The 19838-nt window shown below is 42.3% G+C and overlaps 1 protein-coding gene across 2 annotated transcripts in view; it reads left to right on the forward strand.

Moving 5' to 3' along the window:
• Nucleotides 1-19838, forward strand: part of DSP (desmoplakin) — a 44976-nt gene that overhangs the window by 1038 nt on the left and 24100 nt on the right. For both annotated transcript variants that reach the window (XM_032424887.1, XM_032424888.1), the window contains exons 2-5: nt 11760-11862; nt 13875-14023; nt 14736-14910; nt 19116-19244. In XM_032424887.1, coding sequence (XP_032280778.1) covers nt 11760-11862; nt 13875-14023; nt 14736-14910; nt 19116-19244 — 556 coding nt within the window. The remainder of the gene's footprint in view (nt 1-11759; nt 11863-13874; nt 14024-14735; nt 14911-19115; nt 19245-19838) is intronic.

The raw sequence follows: 19838 nt of genomic DNA on the forward strand, positions 1-19838 counted from the left end.
TCATGATCCCAGGGTCCTGGGATCGAGTCCCACGTCGGGCTCCCTGCTTGGTGGGAAGGAAGCCTGCTTCTCCCTCTCCCACTCCCGCTGCTTGTGTTCCTGCTCTCGCTATCTCTCTCTCTGTCAAATAAATAAATAAAATCTTTAAAAAAACAACAACAACAAAAAAACCCCAACCTAACCAACTGTAACCAAAAGTAGAACAACAGTAAAGGAGCGGGGACTCCGGCCTGTCCTGTAGCCAGGTTCGGATTCGGGGCTCCTCCACCTCTCATGGCTTATCCCAAATGCCTGGTCACCCCGAGACCACCCCCCTCGGCACAGGCTGTGCGTGGGGCGGCGGGGGGTCCGGTCCCGAGAAGGCCCCGCCTCGGTCTCCCCTGCTACCCAAACTGAGCTTCCGGGCAGGGGCAGCCGGCCGGCCCCAGGTCCGAGCTCCGCCGGGACGCGCCTGTCCCCCTTGCTCCGCTGCGCCGCAGTCTCCGCGGGCGAGCATACCTGTGGCCCTGAGCCTGCGCCCTTGGTTTCCTCCTTTTAAAAAAGCCCCGGAGGAAGGACCTCAGTGTATTATTGGTAGAGGAGTGAGGGCGCGGGGTCTACGAGTGGGAGCGGGGGACATGTGGCGGGGAGGGCGCTGCTTCTCATCCGCGCCAGCCCGCGACGCTAGGGGCCTGTCCCGGTCAAGGGCCCCCCGGGATGCGGGCAGGGTCTGATCGCGGGGGTCATTTGGGAGGATGGGGGAAGATAATGAGGCTGCATGTACTCGGTCCCCAGAGCTGGACGCGGGGATGCCCACGAGAGCCGTGAGAATTTTGCGGTCCGCGCCCTCCCCGCCCCCCTGCAAGCCCTTCCCAAGGAGGGCTTTTGGGAAACTGGCCTGCGTTCCAGAAAATTACTTACCCTGCCTTGTGGCCTTAGGCTGGGGAGGAGCAACCTGAATACACTCCAGGAGTTTTTTGTTTTACCAGCAGTTTTGAAGGCAGGGACTACTCGAGTTGGGACCTGTTTTCTGCTTCGATTTACTTATGTATTTATTTCCCCCCCACCCCCCAGCATCTTGACAATTGAGTTCCTCTTTTTGAGTTAGCGAAGAGTTGTCTCAATCTTGGAGCTCTTGTTTTCTGAACATAATGCACCCCGGGGATTTCCAGGAGAAATGTGGCCAAGTACCAGGAAAAATGGGGAGAAAGTTTTGCCAGTTATCACTTTGGTTTTTAAGTTTGTTCTAAAACTTGGCCAACCGATTAAATCTGACACTTTACTTTTCCCTCCCAGTCTTCCTGTATTTGGGAAGCACGTTCTTTTAATCCACACATTTATAGTCAAGTCAGAATTTTGCAAGGATTCTTGAGCAGCATTTTTTTTTCTCCTGGCATTTTATGAACCAAGTATTTCATTTTGATTTTGTATTTTTTTAATAAAAATATGATTCTGTTCATCTAGAGCCTTATTTTTTTTAATTGATAATAAACATTACTGTTAATGGAATATTTCACTCCCTCGGCCTCCTATAGAGGTAAATTTGTACTGAATTAATATATCGGCTAATGAACTGCGTAAAGATCCATGGTTTATAAGGATTCTTCACGGAAACACTAAATTTCGAGGAGGCTCAATGTTTTCCCATCGTATTATTTCTTGTGTTCTGTTTTTCCAACCTAAAAGCTGTTTATAAATATGTCAAGTTTTACGTCTCTTTGGGAAGGAAAAACAGACTGAAGTTTTGAATTACGTAATTTGGGGGACGGGTGTTTCTTTCTGCGCTTTGATGTTGATCCGCTGGGGCAGCGGGGCGTCTTGCTTGGGGGCTGGAGTCAGCATGGGGCCCTTCTTTCTGGATCCAGTAATGGGGATTCTCCCAGCACGCCTGGCCAGCCAGTGGTGTGGCTGACCCTTCTGGAATTAGAGAATTAGCACACACACAAAAATTGCCCGCAGCTGCTGACTTGTGCATCTTAGAAATAACGATGACTGACTGAAGAGACATGGGGCTTGCCCGCACACCTTTTTTTCTGGTGTTTTTAAATGGTTTTGAGCGGAGGGATTTGTTGTCCCGGAGCATGTACTTCGTAGTAGGATGTCGTCTCTGACCCGACTGCCTTCTGCCAAATGAAGGAGGATTAAGAATTTAATAAGTGCTTTTCTGCCCCCAAGTTTTTCCAAATAAAGGGTTTTGTTTCTTTTTAAGGCACGAAAACTGGCATGAAAACTATTGGTTGAATTTAAGCTTGTTTATTTAAAAAACTGCCACTTTATTGTCTGAGTGATTTTTTTTTTTAAATAATCGGGATTTTAAATAATAGGTGTTTGTATTTAATCTTTCCCTAAATAAACCAATTTGAGTGTGTAAAAAGCTCAAATCTTATTTTTTTAAGATGAATTTAAAACATCTTCCTGTGTCTGTGCTTTATATTAATAACACTTGTCAGTTGTTAAGACAGCATTTTATCTCATTTGCAGTTCTCCCTCCTTCCCTGCCCCACCCATCTTTTGTGTTTTCTTCATTGTGGTCTGAATGGAATCACAACTACTTTCATTTCTTTTGCTTTACTTAGCATTTCAAAGTTTGGTAAAAGTTAAGTGCTCGATGATGTAAGAGGTATATTTTTGAAAATTTAAACTGTGAATTTTGCTTGTATAGGATGTTATATTAATATGGCTTTCAATTTAGGCAGAACTACCACAGCCTTGTTCATGTGGTTAAAAGAAATGACAGATCTGTAGTGAAATTTGGTGGCCAAGTGACGAAGTCCCACAGTTGGATCTTTCACTGATCAAAGTGTGGATATTGTTGGAGGATTAAAAGCCAAATATAGTCAGTAAGCTGCAGAAATATGTGGTTATAAAGTTAATGCTTACTTTTCTCTAGAACTTGTGATTTCAAAGCCAAAATACATGTGATCTCTATTTGATATTAAAGTTCGTTTTAAACCATCTTTTAAAAAGAAGCCTCTTTCTTAGCAAGAGATACATGGGTCCATTTGCATTGAAGTCTAGAGGTGGGGAGAGTGCAAAAGTGTACAGAAGCCTCATTCTTCCACTTTGGAGATGAGTAGAGTAAGACTTGCCCTAAATCCCCGAGTCCACTCATGGCTAAGTTGGCACGAGAACCCACGGCTGCTCACCTCTGTCCTGTCAGCCTGTGCCCTTAGACCATGTACCTTTTGTAGTAGACTGGACATTCCTGTACTTAAACAATGAAAGTATCTCAATTCTATTCATTCGTTCATTCATTCATTCAGCAAATGAGGAACATGTGCTGTGTGTTAGGCGTCAAGGAGAGTCAAAGGTCGAAAATACAAAGACTTCTTGAAAGGAACATAGCTCTTTAAAGTAAAATAAGCACCATGATACAAAAGGATAACAGACAGGAGGGTATCAGTGACTCCAAGGCCTCTTAAATATAACATCTGTGGTGGAGGCACTAGTGAGATTTTCTAAAGAAAGTGGTGCTGAGTTAGACTTGGGAGTGTTTCGGTTGGTCAAGATGGGTGGGCAGAGAGCATTCCAGGGGGGAGAGAAGAGCATGAGAGAAGTCTGGGAGGCGAAAAACCGGGAGCACATTCAAGGCCTGTAGGGCGGTCTCCTGTCTGAGTGGGAAGCGGTAAGACGTCAGGAGGAAGGGCAGGTTGGGGCCAGAGCCTGGGACGCCTTGACTCCGTGGTGGGCAATGTGGATAGGCAGAGGGGAGCCATTGCCGATTTCACCGCAGCAAGGGATAGTGTCCTGCATCGCAGGAGCAGGGAAATAAGACTGTTCCTAGTGAGCTGTCGGACTGTCCCTGCGGCAGCTGCGTGCAGGGTGTGGAGGGAGTTGGCTTAAGGAAGCCATCAGGCATGAAGGAGAGAGCTGATGAGTCTGACCGAGGGTGGTGGCCTGGCCGAGGGACAGGAGAGTGGTTGTGGCCAGGTGGAATGGCAGCTGGGCCTGAGAGCTGGAGGAGAGAGGCCAGGGAGAGTCTGGGAAAACAGGCTTGGAGCCAGGTGACTCACGGCAGGGATCTTCTAAATATTTTTCTGGGAAGTGATTGCAAAGTAAGATTCAGTTTAGCTTAATCTAGGGCAGATAACACTTACATGGTTATTAACTTTGAGTAAGTTCCCTCTTTTATAAAAATATCAGATCAGTGGTTAATAATAGTTACCATTACCTGGCAAACACCTGTGATGTGCCAGGTATCTTATGAACGTTATCTCAAGCTTCCCATTTTACAGATAGTAAAACTGAGGTTAAAGTAGTGACTTTATGACTTGGCCTAGGTCACACAGCTAGTTAGTGGCTGAGCTACATTTGAATCCAAAATACCACAGTGGATCAAGAAAAGATCAAACCCTGGCTATTAGAATTCATTTTTTGTCCTTGTGAACTCTTCTATCTAAAACTCTTTTAATCTCTTGCATTCCTGTGAAATATTTATTTCATAACCATTGTATTCTTTTGTTATTAATCCAGTAGGGTTTCCATCTGCTTAGGAAAGAACACAGTATGATGCTGCATTCAGCCAACTCATGTTGGTCAGATCTACAAAACACCTTTCAAGAGCAGTTAATTTTTTCTCTAAATATGGGCATAATTTCATTGTTGTTCAGGCGACTGAAATGTCTTGGGAAAGAGACAAAACCTGCTCATGCCCCTGATGCCTCAGAGCTGACTGCCTAGGGTGGAGCAAAGGCGGGCTTGGGTGTGACTTGGGGAGTCTAACTCAACCCTCAGCCAACCAGTCTTTCCAGATGAGGAGGTTCTAGAAGGAGTGTTTCAGTCTGGAGGCCATGGTGCTTAGGGCATTGCCCCACCCTTCACTCTGCTCTTTCTCTGTCCCGCACCGAGTGGGAAATGGTAGGTGTGGTTCTGATATTGAAGGCTCCCCCCCTCCCGCCACAGACCCTAAGACTCAGCGAACCTCTCCTTTGAGGCAACATTCTGGAAAATGTTACTGTAGCCCAACCATTTACATCTTATCACCAACACCTGGGACTGGACGGTTCCAGGACCTGCAAGGACCTCACGAATGTGAAATCTACATTTCATGAAAATGTTGATGCTTTAGCAAATAAGTTTAAGTTCTTTCTTGGAATTACATTTTAAAAATTTTATTTATTTGTTTTTTAAAGTTTATTTATTTAGTAATCTCTATACCCAACGTGGGGCTCGAACTTAACAACCCCTAGATCAAGTTGCACGCTCTTCCAACTGAGCCATCCAGGTGCCCCTGAAATGAAATTTTTTGACATGCAAACATAACATCCCTTGCTTCATGTGGCACCTGAAAAAAGTTAAAAAGGAGCTGGCTTCTTGATGAATAACCAGATAACCTATAAATGATTTTTTTTTTTTTTTTTTTTTAGGTTTCAGAATGAATGGGAGGTTTCCCATAGGGGAATAATTCAAAATAGAAATTCCTTATTGCGGCATTAAGTTTGTAAGGACCAAATATTCATGTATCATCCCCACTTACTGAAGGAAAAGAGGGCATCTTTTTCTGAATCTTCTTGTCCCTTTAATAAGTTTTGTGCTGTTAAAATGTGTCACTCTCTTTGAATCGTCTCAAACTTTTATTTTCAGGCCTTTAATAATTTTGGGAACCTCTGAAATGCCTCACATTTAGTACCTAATCCATGTCTTCTTTTTCATCTTTTTTTTTTTTTTGTGCTTCTCACCCTATCCCAATTTGATGCAAAAAATCCTTGGGCAAAGTTCAAAATTATGCACTGAGACAAAAACACAAAATGAAAAATAAAACTGAAATCTGAGAATCCTATCCTAGCAGCAGCAGCCGTGAGGATTGGGTTTGTGCGGGGTTTTGCCGACCTTCCTGGCTCCTCTGAGGCATCATGTCAACCCTAGGAGGTGGGTGTGTTCCTACATGTTACAGATGCAGAAACTCCAAGCACAGTGAGTCTGCATTTGCTCAAAATCACAGGCTGTATGAGTAGAAGTGGCTGAGCAGGGAACGGACTCTTAGTCTACCCGACCTCAAAGTGTTCATGAAGTTAATGGTGTGTCATCCATTTGCCCCACAATGCTCCAGTCCACTGAAAACAGTGTGAAAATTAAAAAATGGAAAGGAAGTAGAGCTTTTATTAGAGACTGCTTCCAGAGCTCCTGGTTAAGGACAAAATGAAGGCTCACAGGAGTCCCCCTTTCTAAAATTTATAGAAAAAAACCTTTTTTGCACATTGTTGGGGTGGGAATGGGGGTTAGGGGACAGGACAGGTGCACTACCTGACTTGGCTTTGGAAATCAGGGGAATGAGATGGTGGTCATAGTCTCAGATCAGTCTTTTATTTGCTTTTGTTTTTCTTCTCCTTTACTAAACCAAACAAACATGCATTCATTAAGTACCTTCTGTGTGCAAAACTGGGTTGTTAGGTGCATGTAGGAGTCACAGGTGACTAAGACGTAGGACTTTGTTCTCCAGGACTGGGGTAGACAGGTGTGTAGGTAACTAGCGCAGAATAAGGGCAGAGGTGGGAATGCAAGAGCTCGGGAGGAGGCAGCATTTGGTCTGTGACTTCCAAAGGATGGATACATGACATTTCGACTGATGTGTAGTGTGTAGTGTGTTTGGTGTGTCTTGGAGGTATAATATCGTCCTTTAATAAGAAAGTAAAATGATCACTTTTTCCCCTTTTAAGATCCTTTAAAGAAACTCAAAATAGTATACGTTAAAATGCTTTGAAAATTATAAAGAGCTAAGCAAATAGGCTTTAAGATCAATATTAATTGATGCATCGTATAATTATAATTTCCAATCAATATTTATTGAGCCTTTCTAAGGCCATTATTCTATGAACCTGAATACATAAAAAGACATAAAATGTCATTTCTGGTACCCGTTCAGGACCCTAAGTTGATGGAATGAACAAAAGAAAAGCAAGAGATAAAGATGGTGGCAGAGAGAGAGAGAGAGAGAGGAAGGAAGAAAAGAAGGAATCCAATAGGAGAGAAAGTATATCCACAAAAAGAAATACAAAATTCGTTGGCATGGGCCATGTGTGTAATGAGCAGTATAGATTAAAAACAAAAAGTAAAAAAAATTTACCTTGTAATGTTGCATGCCTCTGTTCAAAATATTTGTCTTGTATTTTTTTCCTATAATACTCTTGGCAGTAAGTGTTAAACTAATGTCTTAAAACAGCTAATTTTGAAATCTTATTTTTTAAGAAGAGAATGTTATTTGTTAGTAGTAAAATAAAACATAGAAAGCTCTCTAATATTGTTCACATATTTGTGTGCTCTAAGCTTAAAATATAGATTAGAATCCAAACGCATTTTCCTTTTAGCTATTGTTGAACAGATCATTATGTAAACTGTTTGAACCATTACTTGTCTAAACAAGTTTTAGAATGAATTAAAAAAAATGTTTGTACAGGCAGGTTCTTTGTCGTATGAATCATTTGCCTTTGTAAGTTTGAAGATAAAAACCAGAATTTCAGAACAGTTAAAAACTTTGGAGGACAAATGTTATTTTTTTCAAGGACAGCTATTAATTTTAGTTTAGAAGTCAATATTTTTTTATTGATTTGAGCCAAGTAAGTTTTGTTTTCTTGTGGGCCTTTTTTTTTTTTAACATGACATCTTTCATCTTCCTTGTCACTGAAATGGGATTTGTAAAACGTGAACTTTGAGCTTGTTCGTTAAATTCCCACCACGGTTTAAAATCTCTGCACCCCAACATTTATATAAATATATAAAAGTACCAGTACTGAAAAGTTCTTTGAGGCCAGCGATTTTTAAAATCTTTCTAAACTTGTAAAATAAGTACATTTATTTAAAAACTATTTCTTCACCTATGATAGAATCTTGCATTTTCCCATTCACTTATGAACTGAAGAGAAAACTTCACTGCCATGAGACAGAACAGACTTTTATATTATTCTCAGTAGGAGTGAGTTCGTTTGGTAGTTTTGTGAAACAAAGTAACAGAAGAGTGAGCTAAATAAATCTTAAGTATCATCTAGGCTAACACATGAGAAAACCCAGGTCTAGACATTTCTGATATTAAAAAAAAAAGTTCTGGAATAGTTTTTTTTTTAAAGATTTTATTTATTTGAGAGAGAGAATGAGAGAGAGAGAGAGAGAGAGCACATGAGAGGCGGGGAGGGTCAGAGGGAGAAGCAGACTCCCCGCCCCTGAGCAGGGAGCCCAATGTAGGGACTCGATCCCGAGACTCCAGGATCATGACCTGAGCTGAAGGCAGTTGCTTAACCAACTGAGCCTCCCCAAGTTCTGGAATTGTTACGTGGTCAATAAAAAAATATGATTTGACTTAGGAAATTGTGAATGGCGCACAACTGTAAAAAAAACACACGTGTTCCCCGAAGCCAGCTCTCCTGGCTGAAGGATCCAGCACTGCACAAGGTTGAGTGCCTGACGCCGGACCGACTCCATGACTCACAGTCCTTTTGCCCGCACTGCTTCCTTGATTTAAGTACAGCCATTTCTACGTGGATCCTCCCTTGGGCCAAAGACACTCACACTGAACGTGAAAGTAGATTCTCTTTTCCCCAGTCACCAAACCTCAGTGGGTCCGAGTTTCCCTTCCTCTGTCTGGTTTTGACCGACCGACCGACCTATGAGAAAAAGTGTACACCCGGTTCCCTTTCTCACCTAGCTCTGTGTCCAGAGGTTGTTCTCAGCCACACCTCGGACCGAAATGACATTCTTACAGATGAAAGATGGGATGCGTGGATCTTGCTTTAAGAGCCAGGCGAAGTCTTGAGAAGTTGTGTGTCAGATGGAATTTGGTTAAGTAGATCATATTTTCCTATAGACAAAGAGCAAGGCCAAAGATTCTTCATTACATTGTTCTAACACTTAGCTTTTCCTTTTTTGTTGACCCTTAAAAAAATTAGATTTTTGTGCATTTCTCTTTCCTGTATTGTTTTTAATCTATTCACTTAATTGCCAAGCAACACATACAGGGTTTTAGTGGATATCTAGGGCATATGTGGTGAACATAGGCAGGTCCTTTAGTAAAGCATGAAGAAGTCTTTTTAGAATTATCAGCAACATATGAAGTTGCCTGGGTTTTTCTGTTTTGTTTTGTTTTAAGTTCAGATGTATGTAGTGGAGAGGGAGCAGTTAAGATGGCATCTAAATTTATAGAGATGTCAACTACTCTCTAGACGAATGTCTTCTAAAAGGAGGAGGGGACAAAAAAAATGTAGAAAGTCCACCAGTATTTTAAGCCAACATTTAACTTCCTCACCTCCCTTTTTGCTGGATACAGTTCATTTCTGTGTCACGTAACTAATAGTTGGTTTCCAAGAAGCTGGTGAGTTTTATATTTTGTTGTCAAATGAATTTAGAATTTAGTGTCATAAACTCACTCTTAAAAAGACTTGTATGTACACTGTGGTCCATTCATTCACAGCTGAGTTGGCCTCCCTGCTTTTTTTTTTTTAAATACACTTTTATTTTGAAATAATTTCACTTTTACAGAAAAGTTGCAAAGCTACTAGAGAGTTTTCATAGACCCTTCACCCAGTTTCCCCTATCAGCTCTGTCTTACAGCTCAATTTGTGATATTTTTTATAACAGCATGAGTTATTAAGTCATTTAAGGGACCCTGACTTTCCATTGCACTAAGAGATAGCCCCTTCATTTATAAACTGAGGACTGGCTTTCTATGTGGGAATCACTCTCTGAACCAGACTGCTGAAAACAATCACTAAATGCTTCCGAACAAAGGTACTCTCATCCCCGTTCAAGAAAGAAAACAAAGATAATTACACAGGACCTTCCTAATTCCTTATCCATCCTAGGGTTCTAAATGAGCTTTTTGTATTTCCCAATTTTTTCCCTTTGTCTCTTGAATTTCTTTCCTGTGATTCTAAGGCAATTGGAATTTTGCACAAGTTGTGACAACTGATGGAGTTCTGTTTACATGTCAGCGGTGTAATGTGCCAGATTTCCTGTGTAATTCTGCGTGGAAGGAAGAGAAGGCTGCATTCATGGGGGGTGAGGGGTGGGGCGTGCTGGTTTTGATAGGTGGGCCCTTCGGCAGCGCTCTGCCTGGGCCTGCCTGGAGGAGCCGTGTCATCATCTGGGAGCGGTTCCCAGGGAGAGCTTGGGTCCTCACCCCCATACATCAGCTAGTGCCGGCTTGTTGAGGAGCCTTGTTTGCAGGGAGGCCCGGCAAAGAGGTGGCAGGGAAAGTCAGTGCCTCTCCAGTGCGAAAAGATGCGGCATCAGGCACCGTGGGAGAAATCTCTTGCAATTTTACCCCATCTGTGCATAGTATAGCCTGGGTTTTACAACTCCCCCCGACCTTTTTTTTTTTTAAACAGTGAAAGTCTTTCTTTACAGCACACACAGACACACCCACCCCCACACGCAGGTACATACACCAGGGGAGAAAGTGCAGTACATCAAACAGGCATCAGACCGTTCGTCTTATCTGCAGGTGCAGGCCGGCCCTGGCTGAAGGGGCCTGGGTGGCTCTGGGGCCCTGTGAGGAACTCGGGCTTCTTGCAGCGCGTTCAGGAGGCCTTTTCCTGAACATTAAACAATAATTTAATATGCTTTAAATCTCTCTTAAACTAAGCTATAGGAGATTGTGCCCTGGCATAATGTATCTCGGCAAATTAACAAGCAAGACTGTTTTTATTATACCTTGCTCTTTTTGCTTGTGTCTGGAGCACATTACATTCCTGCAGTCTCTTTCTTTAAGATATGGCACACCTACAACACCAGGTTTCTTTTAAGGTTTCTGCCATGCATCTACCAGAAAATGTTTTGGGGCGCCTGGGTGGCTCCGTTGGTTAAGCGTCTGCCTTCGGCTCAGGTCATGATCCCGGGGTCCTGGGATCGAGCCCCTCGTCGGGCTCCGCGCTCAGCGGGGAATCTGTTTCTCCCTCTCCCTCTGTCCCTCTCCCCAGCTCATTCGCTCTCTCACTCTGTCTCAAATAAATAAACAAAATCTTTTTTTAAAAAAGTGTTTCATTTGAGGTGTACATTTGGGTGACTATCATTGTAGAGAAAAATATTCCATAGGGTCACCTTGAAAGGAAAAGTGGCTTGTTTTTGCATTAAAGTGGTTTACATTTCCCATCACTTTCCTGACACCGTATTTCTTTATCATTACTGTCTTACTGTGATTGCAGAAAATATTTTTGTAGAATAAGCTCATCTCATGCCTCTTACTGTTTTCCTCAGCCAGACTCGCCAGTGAAACTTTCATGCTCTGGGTCTGATCCCTTGAGGTCTGCCCTTGGAGGGGCTTGTGCACATATTCCACACTGTCAATTATTGTGGGATGAAGCAGGAAAGGTGATAGATAAGTGGCTAGAAATGTGTTTTTACAACTCAAGGCACTATTTCTGGGTTGGATCTTGGACCTGGAAAAAAAAAAAAACAACTTTGCTAATTATTGGGCTATTTAGTAAAATTGGAAAATGTTTTCTCCATTAGCAAACCGTATTCAGTTTTAAATGCCCTGATTTTGATAGTTGTACTGTGGTTATATAATTGAATGTCTTTATTCTTAGGACACATATGCTGAAATATTTTGGTGTAACAGTTTATGATGATTTTCAAATGGTTCAGACAAGCGTATGTATCCATAGATAAATACACATACAGAGGCGGGAAGAGGGGTATAAAGGAATTTAGCAATGTTAGCATTTAGGGAATCTCGGTGAAGGGTCCAAGGGAGTGTTTTTGTTTTATTTTTTGCAACTTTTCTGAAAGCTTGAAATTATTTCGAAATGGGGAAAAAAATTCATGCCTGCTTTTTTTGTTGTTTGCTTCATCAGTCAAACCGGTACCATGTCCAGACACCAGAACCAGAACACCATCCAGGAACTTCTCCAGAACTGCGCGGACTGTCTGATGAGGGCAGAGCTGATCGTGCAGCCGGTAAGCTTGCTTGTCCTGCTCAAGCATTAGCCACATCTTGCTTTGTTCCCAGTTAGCTTCGACTTACCCCCTGACCCGTGCTTCCTCACTCATGACCCTCCTTCGCATACTTAGGGTTTAGAGATTATCTTTTTCAAAACGAACTAGAGAGGGATGTGTATCTTCTTAACCTAGTTGTAATGTTGGTTTAACAATGGGAACCAGTGCTCACCCAGGTTTTCCCCAGCGGATGTTTACACTACAGATGGCCACCCTTTTGGATTTGCAACAGCTCCTCATTTATTATTATTTGTGTGATTATTGTAATGCTTTCTCTTCCTAGAAACGCAACCTGACATGTGTATGTCACCATGTTGTGAGAACAATTCTATTTGAGAAACAAAAAAGAAAGAAAGAAAGGAAAGAAAGAAAGAAAGAAAGAAGAAAGAAAGAAAGAAAAAGAAAGAAAGAAAGAAAACATGCAATTAAAAATTGAGGAAAATGGTAGCCTTTATGAAAGCCTCATGATATTTCTGTATATTAGCTTAGGTTCTCATTGAAACAGGCTTAGAAATCCTGGATGCTGCGATGTTGTATGTGTAAAGTTTTTATTTTAAAACACTGTAGCTAGCATTCGAATTTGCAATGGGTTTGCTAAAAACAGACTAGAGAATGGTGCTGTAGACCCCTTCCCTCTCCCTCCCCTGATTTATTGTATCTCCCCATGAAAGGATTGAGTTCCAGTCTCCCCGATGTGGACATTCATGTGGGGGTTAGACCTGGAATCTGGCCCATCACAAAGTACCCCTGTTAAATATAAGGAGGGATTTTAACCAAGTGAATTTTAAGGGTTCTGTTTGGAGAATATCTTAATGTTCTAATTTCTCAATTTTAGAGATTTAGGTGCATTCTGGTTTATTTTACCCAGTTAAAAAAATAACCTTACTTTAGTCCATGTAAAAGGATATTTGGGGCTTAGCAAACTAGCTTGGTTCTAGTTATGGTCGTTTCAGGTCTCTGATTTGCAGCGCACTCCTCATCACAGAGCCGTGATTCCCTTACCTAAAGGAAAACGGGAGGCTCCGGCGATTTAATATTGAACACCTGACCTGGACACGATGTGTAGTGGCTATGGAAACATTTCACATGTGGTTCCAAAAATTTACGTGGCATCATGTTCTCAGTGTATTTCTACTTATGTGCACTGAAGTGTAATAACGTCAGGGAAATGTAGCGTATTTGCTACCATTTCTGTTAAGAGAAAGAAGGTTCATTTGGCTGAAGCCCAATTAAAGCAGCAAATGTAAAATTCTAAGGGAAAGCTGAAGCTTTATGGTCCTGAAGCAGCAGGCTTCTTTGCATGTGAAAAGAGGACGGTTTCCTTTTCTAAAACAATTTTTTAATTTTAAAATAATTATAGACTCACAAGAAGTTGTAAAAATAGCACAGAGCACTCTTGTGTGCCCATCACCCAGTTTTCCCACAGGTGACATCTCATATAAGGGTCATGCATCATCAGAAGCAGGAAATCAATTGGCCCAAGACAATGAATTAGATAGCTTCCTTTTTAAGAACTGAAAAACTATGATCCTATAAGATGGAGGAAAAGCTCAGCTTGTGTGGATAAGACCTTATCCAGTACAATAGTACCATGTTCTTACCCCAGTGAAATTCCCATTGGCTGAACGTCCTGTGTAAATATGAAAGATAGCACTTAACACATTGAAGGAAGGGAAAGATCAGTGTTCCATAAACACGCTTTTAAAAGCCTAGTAAAAATTTAAAATACAAAACAAATTTTGCTTCATGAATCCTTCTATATTTACCTACCTGTCTCAAATTAATAAGGTAATTTTCCAGTTAGGAATTTTTTTTTTTTGCAGTCACGTGCAAAATGGAAAACTTACACTATTTGTTAAGTTCACAGCAGAAGGCTTTGCTTCCATTAACACAAGTGAAGCTTTTCTCTCCAGCATGAACACAAGTGAAGCATTCTCTCCACGTGTTTCCTTCATGTGACTTCTTTCCTTCAGGAACTGAAATACGGAGATGGAATACAGCTGGCTCGGAGCAGAGAACTGGATGAGTGTTTTGCCCAGGCCAATGATCAGATGGAAATTACCGATAGCTTGATCAGAGAGATGCGACAGATGGGCCAGCCCTGTGATGCTTATCAGAAAAGGTATTGCCCCTACCACAGAGCACAGATGCAGGTGGGCCTCCCCACTTATGCTCCATCCCACGGCCCAGGTCTTCCCTCGAAGGGAGCACAGCTTCACTTGGTATTTTGTAGCTACTGTGTCCAAATTGACTAAGATCACTGCCTCCATCTCATGTGGAATCACAAAGCTGCCATGAAAAGAATTACATAGACCCGCCCAAAGGAGCGGGCTTGTACTGAAGGGTTGAGTATGTTATGAGATGTTCACCGGACCTCCATTTGGGAAGCAGCAATGGCCTTTGGCACAGCATTTGACTTTTAAGAGTCCAATACCAAGCCAAGCGCTGTTTCATGCATACAAAAATGAGACTTGTAGAGTTGGGAAAGCAGGTTAAAGTAGAGACGGGTAGTCTTGATTTTGCTGTCATGGTACCTGGGGCCCAGGATACGAGGCTAATTCCCTGGGTGAAATCTGGGGGGAAAGCAGAAGGTGCTACCAGGTTAGGCAAAGCCGGCTACATTTCCCGTGATGTTTCAGACTCTGAGCGTCATAATATTGAGGATTTTGTATGTGATTGAGAATTCAAGTCGTGTGGTAAAGAATTCTTCAAATCAAACATTTGTGACCTCCATCCTGACAATAAAGGAGACTCAGAAGGGGGGACATTTGCCCAGAACATGGGGTCATAGGCTGTTTTCTTGCAACAGTGTGATTGTGTTTCTTTCTTTTCAGACTGCTTCAGCTCCAGGAGCAAATGCGAGCCCTTTATAAAGCCATCAGCGTCCCTCGAGTCCGAAGGGCCAGCTCCAAGGGTGGTGGAGGGTACACCTGTCAGAGTGGCTCTGGGTGGGATGAATTCACCAAGCGCCTCACCAGCGATTGTCTGGGTTGGATGAGACAGCAGAGGGTAAGCAGCTTCCAGATGAGGTTGATTCTCGAATGTTCCAAGCCTGAGTGGGTCAGGGTCAGCCCCAGTGGTCTGGCCACAGAGTGGTCTGCGATCTCGGCTGGCAGCAGAAACTTGCTGTTTTCCGTATTTTCCTCATATATAATTTATTTTTATTTTTTTACTTTTTAGAGAGAGAGAGAGAGCGTGTGCGTGCTTGTGAGCGAGTGGGGGAGGGACAGAGAGAGAGAGAATCCTAAGCAGTCTCCATGCCCAGTGTGGAGCCCCATGTAGGCCTTGATCTCCCAACCCTGAGATCATGACCTGAGCCAAAATCAAGAGTCGGACGCCTAACCGACTGAGCCGCCCTGGCGCCCCACCTCATATATAATTTAAATTGAAGGCTTCTATTTTGAAATAAATAAAACTTCAGACAGTTTTTTTTTTTTTTTCCTTTCTTTCTTGTGGCTTAGGAAATGAGCCTCATTATTTTCTGGTCAAAACTTATCGCACAGGTAACATTTAACAGGTATAACTTAATTAGTAGATTTTGAATATCTAGCTTTTACCGTTCACAACCTGAAAATGTGTTGGAGTTTATGTGCTAAAAACTTCATTGTTCTACCTGAGTCGTAAGTGACCTCATCTATGTTACTGATAGGTACTTAAAAATGTCGTGGAGGTTCATTTAAAATGTTAAATCAGAGGAGCTGGAAACACAGTAAAACTGGATATTCTGGTTTGGGCTCATTGGTTGCTTACCTTATATTTTTGAGGTATCAGTTGTTCTTGTGCAATCATTACGTCACGGGTGTGGGAGGGGAGCGAAATAATGGCCACCAAAGTATATGCCGAGCCTTTCCCTGCAACTGCAGTTTCTACAAAGTGTTTTCCCCTGCTAATTATTGTTGTGTGGTTTTATGTGGTCATTATGCCCTTTGATGAACAGGTGGCATTAGAAATATGCCAGAATCACGTAGATGGGAATTGTATAATTAAAACCTCATGCTAGTGAACCACTCTTCTCTGGAGAAGGTGGATGCGTTAGATTGATAAATTGTACAGACATCGTTTGTGATGCCATGTGGTTGTGGTTGTAAGAAGTATTGGTCTTACTGCTTGTTGTTGGACCAGTTGAGCAGTGGTTCTAAAGTTTCTCAGTCACTTGAGATTTTTTGTATGTGTTCTTTCCTAAGTGGTGGTGAGGGTTTATGGGTCTATACATTCATTCATTCAGTTAGTTAAGTTTTTCTTCCACTTAGCATAAAGACTATGCAATACTATCACAGAAGGTGGGGCTTATAGAGGAGAAAAGTCAGTAATAATCCCAGAAACCTAACTATAGTCCTATTTGCATGTTTTCAAATTCCTTTTTGATCTTTGAACACACATTTCTTGAGCTAAATTTTATATGTATTGGCACCATACCTGAAAGTGAGTGTTCAAAAACTGTTTCCTAGTCCTGAAAGTGAATATTATTGAAGAAAACAAGACATGTACACCCACATGCCACATTTCTGTCCAGAGCAGTGTGGGGTTAATTGCTATTTGAGCTGTAATAAAATCCTGCTCAGATAGGGCTGGGGGAGGGGTAGTGCTCTGGGCCCTGGGGAATGGAGCCCTGAAAAGAAGGCTTGGCAGAGATGATGGGGCTTGAACTACATTGTAAGTGATGTTAGGTGAGACAACCTTTGAACCAAATAATTTATGAAACATCAAATCCCTTAATTTCTCCTTAGTATGACAGTTACATAAAAGGACAGCTCATAATTGGTCATTTTCCGCATTCACTTTGGGTGTAGCTTTGTGAGACTCCTTTGTCGCGAAAGCTCAGCATTTTTTAAGTTTTGGAAAATGGCGTTATCTCGTGGGCTCAGTTTTGTGTCTTGGTGGGGGAGTATTTTTTAATAGGTGCAACTGATGAGCAAAGCACTTCAGATCAGCTGGCCCCCAGGGGTTCAAAGGAACTAAAAGTCGTTTTATCACTTACAGCCCATTTGCTCCGGGATTCTCTGGGGCCCTTTCCCTCTTATCCTTCTTCCCCCAAGCATAGCCCGCATTCTTTCTCACTCCCGAGGGGACTGAGCTGCGGGCCCAGCTAGCTGATAAGGGAGCAGCGTCCCTTGAGGCCCCATGACCAGTAGGCAGTCACACATCTCCTGTGCCAGGCTTTTGTTTTGTTTCCCTGATTTGTGCTTCTGTTGATGGACAGGTCAGATACTGCACAGGTACCTGGCTGGTAATGAGGGGCGGGCACGGGAGCCTAGTCATCTCATTAACTTCCCAGTGTACTCACCTGTTTCTGCTTTAAAGCCCAAGTGAGCCGAGGGAGGGACAGGTCAAAGTCCTAGGTAACTTTCGGCAGTCTGGCTGAAATGGCTCCCCTCTCTGAAGGCTCGCCAAGTGTGTTAGGACATGGATGTGGCTTAGAACAATGTGTGTTATGTTCTTGCTGCAATACCAGACTGGAATGTTTGCCCTTGGCATGTCTAAGAGATGACACAGGTGATTTGGAAATTTACATGAGCTCGTGCAAAAGAAAGATGAGATGATAGGCTTGTGGAATAGAATGCTTGATTCTTATTATGTGGCGTTCTGAAATTTGAAGTGGGGGAGACTCAAATTAGAAAGGCAGTCAGATTTAAAGAGCTCACATAAATCTGCCATCTTTTTAATTTATTTTTATTTTTTATTTTTTATTTTATTATGTTGTGTTAGTCACCATACAGTACATCATTAGTTTTTGATGTAGTGTTCCATGATTCATTGTTTGTGCATAACATCCAGTGCTCCATGCAATACATGCCCTACTTAATACCCATCACCGGGCTCACCCATCCTCCCACCCCCCTCCCCTCTAAAACCCTCAGTTTGTTTCCTGGAGTCCATAGTCTCTCATGGTTCATCTCCCCCCTCCGATTTCCCCCCCTTCATTTTTCCCTTCCTTCTCCTAATGTCCTCCATGCTATTCCTTATGTTCCACAAATAAGTGAAACCATATGATAATTGACTTTCTCTGCTTGACTTATTTCACTTAGCATAATCTCCTCCAGTCCCATCCATGTTGATGTAAAAGTTGGGTATTCATCCTTTCTGATGGCTGAGTAATATTCCATTGTATATATGGACCACATCTTCTTTATCCATTCATCTGTTGAAGGGCATCTCGGCTCCTTCCACAGTTTGGCTATTGCGGACATTGCTGCTATGAACATTGGGGTGCATATGGCCCTTCTTTTCACTACATCTGTGTCTTTGGGGTAAATGCCCAGTAGTGCAATTGCTGGGTCATAGGGTAGCTCTATTTTTAACTTTTTGAGGAAACTCCACACTGTTTTCCAAAGTGGCTGTACCAGCTTGCATTCCCACCAACAGTGTAAGAGGGTTCCCCTTTCTCCACAACCTCTCAATATTTGTTATTTCTTGCCTTGTCAATTTTTGCCATTCTAACTAGTGTAAGGTGGTTTTGATTTGAATTTCCCTGATGGCTAATGATGACGAACATTTTTTCATGTGTCTGTTAGCCATTTGTATGTCTTCTTTGGAGAAATGTCTGTTCATGTCTTCTCCCCAATAAATCCGCCATCTTAATATTGCCAACATTGATTGAAATGAGCTTTGAGTATGCTGTATAGTAACTTCTCTTTGAAATGGGTTATAGGGAGTTGGGCATCCTGAAAGGTAATGGTAAATGCTGAGTTTAAAGAGTTGATAATTACAGGAATCAAAACAATTTAAAGGAATAAACAATGAAAAATACGTTTAAGTTGGCTGTTTAGCTTGGGACATAGTACATGACTGAGCTTAATGAACTATTTCACAGTTTAAAATGACTGAATATAGAAACTTCTACCAGTAATTTCTAACGTGTCATACGTAGATATGCACACCTGTTATACACACACACACACCACTTCTACCCAGGCAGATTTTTTTTTTCTTCAGAGGACATGATCTAGCTTTCAAGCATCTCATTCCTGCATCACCTGTCCTCAGCCATGGTGAGCTGGGGGTCAACAAGTTGTGGACCAGCCCCGTTTGCTGTTGAGAACTCCAAGCCTTTACAAAATTTTTTTGGTTTTGAAAATATTGAATATTGACATCTTCAGTCTTATCGGAATGGAAGCTATGTATGTCCCTTGGTGCTCTGACCTCTGATGCTCTGGGTAAGGTGAGTTAGATGCAAAGGAAAGGACATGAAGGGCACACTCTCTTTCCCTCGGCAGGCGGAGATGGATCTGGTGGCCTGGGGCGTGGACCTGGCCTCTGTGGAGCAGCACATCAGCAGCCACAGAAGCATCCACAACACCATCGGGGACTATCGCTGGCAACTGGACAAAATCAAAGCCGACCTGGTACTTTGAGATGTTTCATTTTTAGAGTCTTGAAAAAGCATACCTAAGGATTGTGTAGTTCCTCAATCCTGGGCATTTTTTGTCTGTAAACATTAGCCTAAGATTTCTTCCCCAACGGACTGGAAACTTCTAAAAATCCCATTTCATAAATGGGGAAGTGGACTCGGATAGACCTAGTAGAGATTGTGTTAACTCTTAAGGAAGAGGTAAGCAAAAGGCGAAGGGCGTACACATGTGGATTTGTGTGTAGTTTGTAGATGAGTATTTTTGGGGATGGTAGGGTTTTTTGTTTGGTTTTTTTTCAGAAAGCAGAGTATCTCTTCAAATAGACAAAGCACAGCAATCGTAGAGATTTGTGTGCTTGGCGAATTCTTTTCTATGTGTCTCTTCCTGACACTTTTCCTTTGCTGAAAGGACTGGCTTGAAGCTGGGTCAAGAATTACAGCATGAAATAATCACCCGGTTTTTAAGTGCCCGGTTCCGCCCAGATCTTCATGCTTCTAAATCCCTCACTTTTTTTTCTTTACTTAGACCAGAGATACTCATCTTCACGTCTGTGTTTTTTTCTCCCCTTACTTTTGTTCACTTGAGTAT

The sequence above is a fragment of the Phoca vitulina genome, unplaced genomic scaffold, assembly GCF_004348235.1.
Source record: "Phoca vitulina isolate PV1807 unplaced genomic scaffold, GSC_HSeal_1.0 scaffold31, whole genome shotgun sequence".
Lineage (NCBI taxonomy): Eukaryota > Metazoa > Chordata > Mammalia > Carnivora > Phocidae > Phoca > Phoca vitulina.